At 40.4% G+C, this 13,427-nt stretch overlaps 1 protein-coding gene across 13 annotated transcripts in view; it reads left to right on the top strand.

The window, feature by feature from the left end:
- Positions 1 to 13,427, top strand: part of CALD1 (caldesmon 1) — a 197,314-nt gene that overhangs the window by 136,766 nt on the left and 47,121 nt on the right. The window contains exon 1 of one of the 13 annotated variants that reach the window (XM_085324210.1): positions 4,986 to 5,221. The exons of the other annotated variants lie outside the window; for them this stretch is intronic. Within the exon in view, the coding sequence (XP_085180336.1) occupies positions 5,175 to 5,221 (47 nt within the window). The 5' untranslated portion in view covers positions 4,986 to 5,174. Of the gene's footprint in view, positions 1 to 4,985; positions 5,222 to 13,427 lie in introns of those variants that run through there. 13 annotated transcript variants of the gene reach the window in all.

Genomic DNA, 13,427 nt, shown 5'->3' with positions numbered 1-13,427 from the left:
AAAATTTCAAAGACTTCAGGCTCTCATGTTTTAAGGTACAAGTTTATGTTCCCAATCCTGCAGAACTCATCTGTGCAAATAGTTCTGTCTTTTGATAAGTCATTAGCTACATGATGATGTGCCCATGTGAGCATGTAAACTCCATTAACATTGCTGCCTGTGATTTACACAAGTGTATGTACAAAACCAAAACTACACATTCCATTCTATGTGTGTATATATTATATATATACAYATATAAAATCTTCACTTGCATGGCTGAGTAATTATTTTTTGTGGGTATCACTGAACACATTAAAATATCTGGCTTTGTTGCTGTTCACAGACATCCAGGTTGACATAACTAAGAGCTACAGTTAAGAACAAGGGGAGGAACAGATGTCGTAGCTGTTGGATGATTTCTTAATACTGAACTCTTTAAGACTACAAAAGGCTTACCACTGGGAAATGGCAGAATCTCCGCTACTTCAGATATTTAAAACTGAATTGGGCAGGGGGAAGAGTAAGAGACTGCAGCATGATGAAGTAGATAGCCTTATTTTTATGAGTACTCAGAGATTTTATCCAAGACATTTTGTATGGGTTGCCAGGCTTTACCTACTGCATATGATTTAACATGCCAAGTGTTCATCTGTGAAATGAAGTCCTTGCCCACACACCAGTTTCCTGTATTGAGAGGGGTGAATGTAGATCCTTTTTGCCTTATGAGATGCATACATTGTTGTGAACTGTGGGGGCATTGCAGAGCTGACTTTAAAAAAAMCCCGGAGTTTGTCTACTCCGTGAGAGCATGAAAGACATTGTGGCATCTTTCATTTTCCCAGGGAGGGAACAGTTAAAAATATCCTTCAAACAAGGAGCAGATGTTAATGTCATCAGAGTGGATTTTCTTAAAAAACACAAAGTTCTGTTTCTCTTGCAAAATGCCAGTAGCTTTGCAAAGTTCTCTACAAGTCTGTCCACTGATTTCAGGATAGCGGCACTCAGGAGAGGAGGTGGTGTGGTGAGGTATTTACTGTCTCTGAAGCAAATCAGGTATATTTCTGTAAATTATTTGCCTTCCCATTTCAAAATTGCCTTGGCTTGGAAAGGRACTACACAAAGAGCTAAAGGAACGTGGAGGTATTTGAGTAACAGGACAAGAACAGTGGGCAGCCAAGTGACAGACAGAACCCGCTACTGACAAGAGCGTACAGAAAGGGCTAAACTRTGTATGGGAAGGCATGGTTTGGACTACTTCTGTGCTTCTGTCAAGTTCTAAATTCAATACAAGCTGTAAAGGAGAAACGATTCAAGGGTTATTATGATTGACTCACCAAAAACTCTGCCTTACATGCAGGAATGGTTAAAGTAAAAATAACAAACAAAATGTTAAGTGGCTCTCTGGACGACCTCTGGACATTCCTATTGTTAGTATGAGTAGACATTGGAACCTCCCAGTAATAATTTCCTTTTGGAAAGCTCTCATGTCTCCTTCCTCCTCCTCATTTTGCTGCTTTTAATGATGAGAAGCTATGAAAGGCCCTGTAGTTCCTTTCATTGTTGTAATAGATGAGCCTTGACTCTTAAAGTCATTTAACTTGAATTTGTTGGAGTGAATGACTCCTTTCAAGTGCAATAGTTTAGTTAGTGTTTGTTTACCTAGTTTTCTCTCCCTCTTGTGTCCTGCTTAGTGATCTTAGTGTCCTGGAACAAGTCATCATCTCTGAAGCATCAGAACATACAAGGAAAACAAGCTGTMAGACATGCATCTCCTGTCATCATCATTTTTCATGCTGCAGATGCCCCTGTGAATTTTTGAAGTGATCCAGAAGAAGGTTGTTTGCCTCTTGTTGTTCCATATGCAACATCTTCACCTCAGGGTGAAAAAGGAGAATACAAATCCCTTTCAGTTAAATTATTCAATAAAGTAAACAACAACAAACTTGTTTGTGAAATAAAAGGGGTTATTAAGTACAGGGCTCTATAAATGACTTGACTTCTCCTCCTCCTTTTCAAAGAGGATTGCACGCATGACACAATTTTGGCTTAGTGTCAGCCTCTTTCACTGGAACCAGTTCTGTATGGCTGTACACTATGGAGCTGCTGGGTGCGAATGCTTAGCATTGCATGTGTTGGCCACCATGAAGCCCTCCTTTGAGAAGAGAGACATAGTGTTTCCAGTAGTGCAAACTGAGTCGTGAAAATGTCCCTGTAGCTCTTGTTAAAACAGAGATGTTCCTCAGCTGAACAGACCTTGCTATTTCAGTGACGTGCTGAGCTCTTGAGGATAACAGCGGATGATGAAGCTTCATGGGCATTCATCAGTGCCACAACACCACTAACACAAGCTAGTCTAGGTCCACTGGGCAGTGTGCTTATTGCCTGTATGCAGTGGATCAACATTACTGTGTCCAGAATCACATGTGGTTTTGCAGCTTTGCGAGTGTGATGAATCATCTTTATAGCACTTTCTGGTTGGGAAAAAAAAATTAACAACTGGTATTGTCAAATTAAAAAAAAMCAATATGCTGTCTCCTACCTGCAGGGCATTTCAACCAGTTGTTACCAAAGATGCTCACTGAAGATGAGCTGCAGCCAGTTGGGCAGAGAGACTGCTACTCTTTGGGAGTGGGGCTTTGCTTACTGCATATATCCTCAGTTCTTCATTTGTAGGCAAAAATGCAAACTAGCACATCAGCCGAGGATAGATTAACATGGCCAGTATTAATCATGGCTCAAGAATTCATTAGACAAAAGATATCTATTCTCAGTAGCGTTTCATAGGCAAGAAGATGCAGTTCAATGTAAGAAATATTTGCTCCAGATTAAAAATAGRCATGTAAAACAGTTGTGTTTCATCTAGGCAGGAAGTGCTCCTCCAGATTTTTCTAATTCAAAACGTTATTTGGAAAAGCAGAGAAAAAAACCCTGTGTTTCTCCTGAGTGCCCTGATCTAACGGATACATTTTAAAACAGTTCCAGGATATACTACAAGTGCAGGAGATTCCTCTTTCTCCTACTGACTCAACAAATAGCTCAGATCTGCCACTGAGAGCCAGGGTCTGTCTGCATCATAATAGAAGCAATGGGATTTTTTGAAAAATTTAGGACTCTTCTTTAAAGAAGGAAAGTGTAAAGTTTTAGAAGACACTCAAGTTGCTTGTATGTGATCCTACATGGGAATAGTTTTGTTTCTGAGCACTGCAATAACCTGAGCATTCCAGGATACATTGAAAAAGGCTTGGAACTCACTCAACTGGAAAAAGATCCATTTCTGTGACATAGTAGTAAATACTGATCTGTACTAGAAATCTGTGGGACTGCRTTTGGAGCCCAGATTATAGTTTCATAATCATCAATTCTTAGATCTGGCATCTGATTAAAAAGTATTTTACCAGAACAGTGATACAATCTTTGTTTAACTGACTCTCTTCCAAGAGAGAAGAATCTGCCTCTGTAATTTCCCAATCATGGAAATTTCTTTTCTGGGAGRAACAAAGATGACTGCCTTGTCATCAGCATTTTCTAAGGACTCTTCACATTCACACTGCCCTACATGTCCTCTTTCAGTTGAGTACAGTGTAAAAGAAGTGGAGATGGCCTCCCTGTTGGACCCTGATCTCATTTGCAGATCTCTTTGTAATCCTAGAATCCACAGTATTCTCCATTTACAGTCAGCAGTGTTGCCATTTCCCTGCGCTGGCCCAAAATTCTAGTACATTTTGTACTTGAAAAGATGGATAAATCAGGTAGGTAAAGAAATAACAATTTGGGGGGGAGGGAGGAGGATATGGCAGACCTGTTCTGCAAAAAGTCTAAGCCTGTGCATTCCTGCATGAGAATCATGCAGCATGCTAGAAAGCACAGAAGTGTAACTTATTCTCAGAAGCTATCCTTGAAATGGTACAGCGAGTTTTATAGAGGCAAAAAATCAATTATCTGCTTTGGCATTTGAGCAGAACACAAATTGGTGAATATTTCTTAAAATCACTGAGAAGGAAACTGTTAGGCTCATGCCTCTGTTGGGAGCCAACATTATTGACTCAGTGCTTACTCCAGGGTAAGAGTGCCACCTACTGAACTCCTTCCCACAGAAGTGTGAGCTTCTAGGAGGAATCTCCCCTCAAAGTACTAATCCATCCAGATCCACCCCTGTAATTTATGAGGTTAAGCAGGATCACAACCTGGGGTGGAATGGCTGCAGGACTGTGCAGTGAGCTGTTTCAGTTTTCTCACATAGGCCAGCTTAAAGGGGTATGAGAGCCAAGCATGTGAAATCRTGGTAACTGATGGTGCCTCCATTTAAATTATCTTGTTTGCATTTCTATTTCCTGCCTCATTCAGATTCAGGAGATGATTATATGGAAGAATGTTGAGAAGAGTCTGTTAGACTGGATTTTGCTGCAGCCATGTTTTTAATCCCATTGCTTAATATACAGTGGTCTTATCCTGACTCTGTTGGGCTTTGCAGCTGCTTGCTAGCTCCCTGGATTTGTTTCCATTTGGAAATCACTCTAGTCTTTTGAGCTTTCACTTCCAGCTTGACCTTTCACAAGTTTGACTCGATGCATGTGCTTGCAATATATTTAAGCAATGATTTATGATCAAAAGGGAGGACTGTTTCCTGGACTATTGTTTTACATTTGGTCCTCTCCCCTCGTTGTCTCTGGGCAGGCTGGAACGTGACTTTCCTACAAGCAAATACTTGTGAAGGCATCTTTGTACAGTGTATGTGGTTTGCACTGCTTGGTGCCTGGGCAAACTTGCTGAAGCAGAAGCACTTCTTGTGGAAACGGAATGGGAAGTGAGCATTTGTCTGTCAAACTGAGCAGCTGAGAAATCTGCAGGAATTTCTGCAATTTGAGGTCCAGACATAACAAAGAGGCTCTATTAGAGAGAATACAGTAAAAAAAATAATAATCATATGATCGCAGAGCAGAGGGACCAGAGGGGGGCGAAGGGAGGGGGAGGATACAAGATAGATAATGAGCTTGACAAGAGGCGAACAGTGTGTCATTTCGGAGCTACAGGACCGACCAAATGGTTAACCTGTGGGGTGGAAAGAGCATCCAATGAGTCTTGCATGCCTGAAAGGATAATGGCATTTTTATTATCTCATTCCACGCCCTGATCATCCGTCCATTTGCTCCCTGGAGCTGGCAGCAGTTTGCACTGATTCATACGCTGCAGACATGATCAGCAGATCGTACTGCAAGCAGAACTTGTCAAGTCTTTCCAAGTGAGTTCCCGATTTATTGTGATATCTGTATGGCTTTAGCCTTTCTGTTTTATGTGGGAAGTGCTGGATGGTGGTGATGGGAAAGGGGCACAAAACAGTATGTGATGAGTTTGGAAGTTGGGTGAACTGGGGAATAAGCATTGGATTCAGGCTGTGTTCTTTTGCTCTTCTTTTTGTTATATTGTATTCTCTTGTCTAAAAGAAAAATCAATGCATTTATGCGTCTTTTTGAGCCAAACTTCAGAATTTAAGTTGCTTTGTTCCGAGGCAGAAGTAGGTAGAAGAGTATGTTGGAAGGACTGGTTGCTAATCAGAGTGCTGTTAATGAGAAGTTTGCAGAAGTTTCATAGTTTGTTTGAAAGCTTTCTCATAACTCGGATTGCTTAGTCCACTAAGTAAATAAAGTTCTCATGACGCATTTATCTCTGAATATGGGAGGGAAGCAAATGAAGAAAATCAATTGGCGTGTGTAATACTGCCAAAGAAATTATCTGATTTATTCGGGTCTTGTGTTATCGCTTTGTTCGTCTGCTTTGTATGTTGAGGGGAGGAAAACAGGGCACTACTTAGTCTCTAAAATACTGCGAAGTGATTTGTCTCAGGCTTTTGTTTAAAATCTGGGAGAGACTTTCAAAAGTGACTGAGATTTTGGGGTTCTTGTTTTTGGAGTTTCAAGCATGAAATCCTGTGCTCTTGGGAGGAGCGTGCTCAGAGATTTCTGAAACTCGGATGTTCCAACAAGCCCCTTCCAGGAGCATAAAACCCTTAATCATGATTTCAGATAGTGGGGAATAAATAGTAATTAAACTAAGTACACGTCAAATGATTTTGTTTTGTGCTGGGTCCTTGGTTGAAATGGCCACAGATTGTGGCAGCCAGCCCTCRAGGGACTGCTGTATGGGAACAGGGAGTTGCTGGGCAGAGAACTAATTTCACTGCAACTGGTGCAAGGGAAAAGAGAGGGAGAGGAGAAAGGAAGACGAGAAGTGAGTGAGATTTGGACCCTGGTGCTGTTACATAACTAGAGCAAACTGTGACTCTTAAGCCTGCCGCGGGGAGCTGACCCTGGGTATAGTGACCCTGGCTTGAAGGCTCTGGACCGACCTTCAGACCCTTTTCACTGGCCTGCACTGGGGCCAGTTTAGCTAGATGTCAGTGTCTGGCTGTTCTGCTTAAAAAGCTAGAAATCTTTGGATATCCTTGCTGAGGGAGATGCTGCTCCGCTCCCCAACTGGGTGAGAGAAAGCATCATTAATGTGCTAACTTTATCACGTGTATATGTCTGAGGTGTTTGGTGACTGCTGCAAGGAATGCCCCAGCTTGTGTCCRCTTTAGCACCCACAGTTATGTACATGAGTTGGTGGAATTTTATCTGAGTGAAAATAATTCRATCTCTGTCTTTTGAAACATGGTTAGCTGCTCTCCTGTGGTTTCCTACACCTTCTGAGATTCATATCCAGTAGTTCTACATGAGAGCAGACACACCTTGACAACAAGACAGGGGTTTTGTTTTGCCACGTCTAACAGCAGTATTTTTGGGGAGGACGTTTAAGAGAAATCAAATTGGTGGCCAAAAGCTGCAAACTGATTTATTCCCTTTTAACAAACATCTCTGTGACCTTGGGCTAAAAGCGCAGAAGACACCTTCAACATTATCCACAAAGGCTTCTTCAAAGCATTACTCAGTGAAATACATGATGAAATACGGCCCTTCCCAGACTGAGGCGTAACTTAATCATTCTAAGTCCTTGTGCCTTCTCAAGAGATTGCAATGGAATAGAAAAGGAGTATTAAAGTCTTTATAAGTTAATTCTTTGGAGATTCTCCAGGGAAAAGGAGGAGGCAGTGATTGCGCTGTTTTGAATGAGGTACAATGTGATTTTTAACTTCTTGCAAATGTCCTCTAATGGCCCTTTATATGGTGGTTTCAGCTGCATTGTTTAAGATACTGTCTGTGCCCTCAGTATACCTGTAGTATTTGTAGAAAATGTTGTAATTGCTAAGTAGCTGAATGTAATCCTGTTAGCATTCGATACATTGGAAACTAAAAGCAGAAGCTGTTGTCATAGCCAAGGACTTATTTGAATTGGCCTGAAAATGTTGAAACTGCTTAGTAAATGTACAGGGATTAAGTTGACTAACTTTACTGGAGGCTAAAATTGGTGTTTACCATGCAAATTTCTATGGAAAGCAGAAGTGTTCTTTGCCAACGGGTAAAATGTTCCTTCCTGAAAAATACTGCTTTTGCTCAAAATCTACATCTTATTTGTAGGCAGTTTTGTTATTGGAAATTCATTCTTTCACTGCATTTTGTGTTTGTGCCTTGCATTGTAGGCTATCTTTTCCATTCCTTGACTGCATGTTTAAGCCAGAGAATTGGCTTGTTTTATTAGGATAAGAGAGAGGGACTTGAAGGAGAAGCTTTACTCTTCTCTGCAGGCAGCAACAGTGTTAGTAGGACTGTGCTGTTTGATTAATTCTGCTTGGAAAATTGATGCTGTTCATTTTCACTTGAAGCTATCTCTTTCCTTCTTTTTAGTCTTTTGCCATGCTTTTCATTCCTGTTCCCACAGAGGATCTGAATCCTTAATTTTTCAAAACTCTTTTTACATTACTCAGATAAAATAAGGTAGGCATAATGTAACTAACAACCAGATGCACAAAGATGTTAGCCCGTAGCAAGTCCATATGTCCCAATTTTAAAAGCTAAAACCTCTAGATAACCTCTGAAAGTAGCTCTTCCTCAACAGTGACAAATTTACCATGTGCCAAGAAATAGGCCATTTATTTAATTTACTTTTTAAATGTCAGCCCTTTCATACTCAACCTGTCCATCTGTGCACTGTGGACAGTTTATACGCAGCTTGCACATCAGCGTGTTTGGGAGTGAAGTCCAAAGCATTTGAGAAAGTGGTAGATGAGTACTTTAGATGCAAATACRGTTATCTATGGGAGCATCATACTTACTTTAAACCTTGTGGTAACTACACACCATGTACATAGAGGATTCTTGATATATTAGTTGCCACCACCTAAATGAAATGCAGTGGCTTTGGGGTTTGGTTTACACATCGGCAGGAACAGTGGCTGTTGCAGACTGAATGTCCAATTCAAGATTTTGTAGCTGGATTTAGGGACCAGAAGAAATTTACTGGAAGAGCTGAAATTTTTTTGAGTGAGGCTATCCTTCTTGATGGAAGAAATAGTAGAGGAGGCAGAGGAAGATCAGATCTGTAAGGAAACACTTTGATTTTTGCAGCCTTTATTGAGGGATGGATGCTTCTCTTCCTCCAGCACAAGCAGAGCAATGGGGTGCCCAGGGCACTGTGCGCAACTAAACTGTGTGTGGGGTTTGGGGCGGCCACCTGAATCTGATGTCATCATTTTGCGGGGACCCAGTTTCTAAGGTTTTCTCAGACAACAAGTGACTCTGGAGAGTTTCATGAAAACCTTGAGCTACATTTTCCTTCCTATCCAAATCTTGGTTCAAGCCAGAACAGTGGTGAAAAATTTCAGACTTGCTCTGGTACTGCTCTCTGGAGTCTGCATGCCTGAGAAGAGCTGTGGGTCGTTTCTGGTGAGTGGTAAATTTGGCAAAAATAAGGCAAATGGGGAGAACTGGCTGGGAATTCATGTCAGGTTCTGCAAGTAGCTTCACTGAAATGAAAACAACAGGAATTACATTTTTTTTAAATGAAAACAATTTCCTTTGACACTTTCTAAATAAGAAGAGAAATTACTGAGCTGCTGCTTTGCAGTATTTTTTTGAAATACTTTTGATTCAAAATTGACCTAAATTAAAATAAAAATGTTTTAAAAAGGGATTAGATAAAGATTAGCCTTCTTGTTTTAGGCTAAATTAAAATGAAATAACCCTGAACATTTTCCATATTGCTTTACCCTGACAAGGGTCTTTTTTTTTCTGCYTCAGCAAAACTAGAAAATTCATTGTTAGTGCAGATTTTAAATCCAGATAACTCCTCCATAGCCACACTGTTGGCCTAGGTGTTCTCAAATTATATTCAACCAGCATGGGAAGGGGGTGGCAAAACTTCATCCTGCTATTTTGTACCCCTGCCCTTCACTTCTCCACCAGATCTGCAGTCCAAAGCCTCCCCAATTCAGAGTAAAAAAAGAAGGCTCAGAAGTATGGGGGAAATTCTCTGGTTATTATTTCAGGACTGTCCGTGTTCTTCTACGCAATTTGAATATCACAGTGCAGATGTAGTAAACTAGATAATCCAAAACTGTATATTTAAAAAGCCAACCAAGCAAAATAGTTCCATCAATAGCTTGAATAATTGAAATAGATCTAACTGTCTTTGTAACTTTTTACCCCTCTCTGCCTTTTGTGGTGTTAAAGAAAATGCAACAAAAATATTTTCTTTCTTTGCAGTATTTTCATGTACTGACATTTATGTTTTGAACCTTGTAAGTGCTAATGGATATTAAAAAAATCCCTTTGACTTCAGTAAGGCTGCTTACATATCTAAGTAACTGCAGGGCCAAGATTATAATTATATATGTGTATAATGTTAGGCTTCATACATTTATCCATTCCAATTTTAATTCTTCATTTTAGAAAATCTATGATCAAATCTTGGAGCCCAAACTAAGCTGATGTCGTCYCTTTTAATTTAGGACTCAGCCCTTTTATTCTCCTCCTGTGTTTTATTTTTATTAGTTGCTTTCTTTTTGTGCTGATGTGCAGCACATAATGTTAAAGCTGCTTATTAAAGCCAGAATTTTACAGCATGGAGACTGTCCTAATAAGGGAAAAAAGCTAGCCCTTTATTGGTGAGGTAAGAGGAATCAGGCAGCGGATAATTTTTTTGCTGATTGAGAAGGATAAGGTGCGGTTTGGCAGGTATCACATTGGTTTGGCATTTGCTGACATGGTTCCTCTTTTCTACAGTTCAAATCCTTTGCAGAGTAGACAGTCAGGGAGAGCGCTTCTCCCCCCTCTTTCCCTCCCCTCGTCCTCTTTCTCAAAGTGTTCAGCAGTGCCATAAAATCTCACTGCGACACACAGACTGGATGTGGTAAGGAGAAGTTTCGGCAGGTCTAACAGTGCCATATTGTAGTCACCTTTAAAGGAACACTAGGCACGCTGAAACACACTTTTCCACGTGAGCTGCCTGCATCTAAAGCATTTAGATGCCTATGAAGCTGTCAAAAAAATCACRCTTCAGTCCAAACTATTACGGTCCAATTTCTCTCTTCCCAAGCATCCATCAGTGAAGGAAAGTACAAACTACAATTTTTAGTTGATGCTTTAAATTGTTTGTCTGCTTTTCTTTCAGATTGCTTTGAAAGTTCATATTGAATTCTAGAAAGGAGTAACGCAACCCAATTTTGAATACAGGATTCAGTACAGACTTCAGGTTTAAAGAGAGTTCCTTGGGTTTTAAGCTGAGTTACGATGAGTAAAGTTTCAAGTGAGGGCAGAGGCTAGTATCTAAATTCTTTCTTTCACAGTTTCTGTTTGTCTCTTGGTAACTGAAATAGTTAGCCAAGTATTGACTCTGCTTAAATTCACTCTGTGTTGCATCAGAAGACCAAAGTAATGTGAAGGGCCTGCTCCCCTCCCACCTATGCTCCCTGCCCTTTATGTGGTTCTTTGCCTGTAGGAGGAATAATGGTTAACTGGGGACTAAATGCCCAGTTTTTTTCTRTCACTTGGTTATTTATTTTCTTCTGATTGATACACATTTGATTTTATGCCTTGTGAAGCGCTTTTTCTTCATTTTTTTAAACATAATAATTCTAGTGTACATATCCTGTTATTGTTGAGGTCAGCTTACTGAGGGCAAAGGATGTGAAAGATAAACTTGGATGATAATAAAGCAGAAAAGAAAAATAAACAGTACCAGTAGTAGGGACTGGATGAACCAGTTCACATCAAACAAAGCATACAGATGCAGTGTTAGAGGTGGGYTATTCCCAACATCTTGCTGTGTAACCACTTCCCTTCCGTTTCTGTGGATGGTAAATTGAATTACAGTCCCCTCTAATTACAGCGGAAACTTCTTCCTTGTGACCTGCTGTGCTACTGTTGCCCCTTGTGTGCAGCTCAGCAGATGGAAGCAAGAGCTGAAGTATCATGCCTGTCTGGTYGTCTTGACAGCCTAGAGCTGATAGTTGATCCTGAGACGTCATTAACTATGTCAATATTGAGTACTTTATGTGGCACATGCATTRCCCTTGCAGATGCTTCTTTTTTTCTTTTTCTCTGATACTTATTCCTGTTCAGACCCTCCTTCCTCAAAATCAAAAATCCTTCTTGAAGATCAGAAGCTTGGCTATCGTTGTTTTCTTCTTCTTCTTCTTCATTTGTTTTAATTTCCACACACCACTTTTTTRTATACCTTGACTAAGCAGCAATGAAAAGTATTCAGATTCTCATGAGAAAGAGTGATTCCAGCAGAATTTGGCATGCCAACCTGCAGAGATTAACTCTGTGTAAGTAGTTTTGATTCTGACCTCTGAATCATTTTCATATCCCTTTCAAGTAAGAGATCATCTTTTAACTCGTCTGCTGTGCATTTAAAAAAAWTAGAGAAAGTAGTCCCTGCAGAAGCAATCTGTGTATGCTTGTTTTCCTTCCTCAGTAGTCTAAGAAATGCGAAGTCCTGTCCTAGAGGTGTGTCCTTGGGTCCAACAGACTTGTGACTACTGGGTGTGAGATCTTGGCTTCTGCTCAGTGTGTCATAGCCAAATTGCCTGCAGATTTTTTAACGATAAAAATATAATGCAAGTTTCTGAAAAGGAGAGAGTATTTTGGCATGCCACATTCCACCTGCAGTACTTTTCGGCACTGGAGTTTGCTTCAGTGTAATAACAGAAGTACCATCTGGCATTACAAATGTTAGCATTCTGGCAGCTTTTTTTTTTTTCCCCCCCCCGGGGGGAATTTGTAACTTGTCAGTACTCTTATGCGATGGATGAACCTCACAAGGTTCAATACTGTAGTTTAACCATCCCAAACTGATGTGGACCATCCCATGCTGAAATGGCTATGGTGGAACCCTTATAATCCCTTTCTTCATTTTGAGGTTGTCACTGACCTTGAACTTCTGTCAACAAGAGCGGCCTCTCCTTTACCACATGCTTCATTTCCTTTTTCCTTTTGTTTTTCTAAGTACTGCTGCTACTGTGTTACATGATACTTTGCAGAACATAAATGAAATGTGTCCTAACCATACCATGTTCTCTTGCATATTCATTTCTTCAAAAGTATTCTTATGTTTTCTAAACCAGTGTCAAATAATAGCCTTATGAGTTTTGCATAACACTGTTCTGTGAAGCAGGACACTTTTAGGACTGTGCTTTCCCAGCAGAAGGGAGAGCACTGGCATGGATTCTAGGTGTTTAAGATGGTGCTATGCATCTCAGTCTTAGTCTTCTGCCTCCTGCTGGAAGAAGAGTGGGCAGATGCATTGTGTCAGCAGTTTCCTTTATCAGGATCCAAAGAAGTCCCAAAGCAGAGGTCAAGTTTGCTTCCAAAGCTAACTAAACGTTCACTTTTACTGKAAAGATTAAGGCAGAGAACTAACTTTCTTCTTGCTTATGAAGCTCCTCTGCTACCTTTACTATAAAGCCTACAGAAAGGCAGYTTTTAAAATCCTCTGCAAAGGCAATGCAGTTTTCCTTGAGACTTGTCAGCATGCTAAAAAATTCTTGTATCACTGTAGCAATGCTATCTTGGAATTCCCGCCAGTCCTTATCTGCATGGCCATGAAGCTCCCCACTGATAGCGTGTGCATTAGCGGTAATTTGCAGCCCATCCAGTTGAGGATAAAAATTCCTGTGTTGCGGATATCTGAGAGCTGCATTTGATCCTTTGTCATTTTGGGATAGCCACGGGGTGAATTCCTTATTGAGTTCCTGAATTCTTCTCTCTTTTTCAAACTCACCCAAACCCCTATGGAGTGATCAGGTGAGAGACAAAAGTTCAGCTTCGTACCTATCATACAGTTCCCATGCTTATAGCTCCTGAGGTAGAAAAATAAATGCTCTGGGTCTGTGAAGTGGTATTTGTTTCTGTTAAATTTTGTGTGTGTGCTAATTGTTTCCTGTGCTATTCTCCCCTGGCATTCATACCTGGCATTCATTCTCTCCCCCAAAAGGATATATATAAATACAGTTTTTACAAGATTGTAATAGGCAGAGATTTTGCTGTTTAGTGCCTGTCTTTTGACCCCTT

This window comes from Rhea americana, unplaced genomic scaffold (genome assembly GCF_003343005.1).
Source record: "Rhea americana isolate MKP2758 unplaced genomic scaffold, rheAme1 scaffold_9, whole genome shotgun sequence".
NCBI lineage: Eukaryota > Metazoa > Chordata > Aves > Rheiformes > Rheidae > Rhea > Rhea americana.
This window is presented reverse-complemented; position numbering and strand designations above follow the sequence as displayed.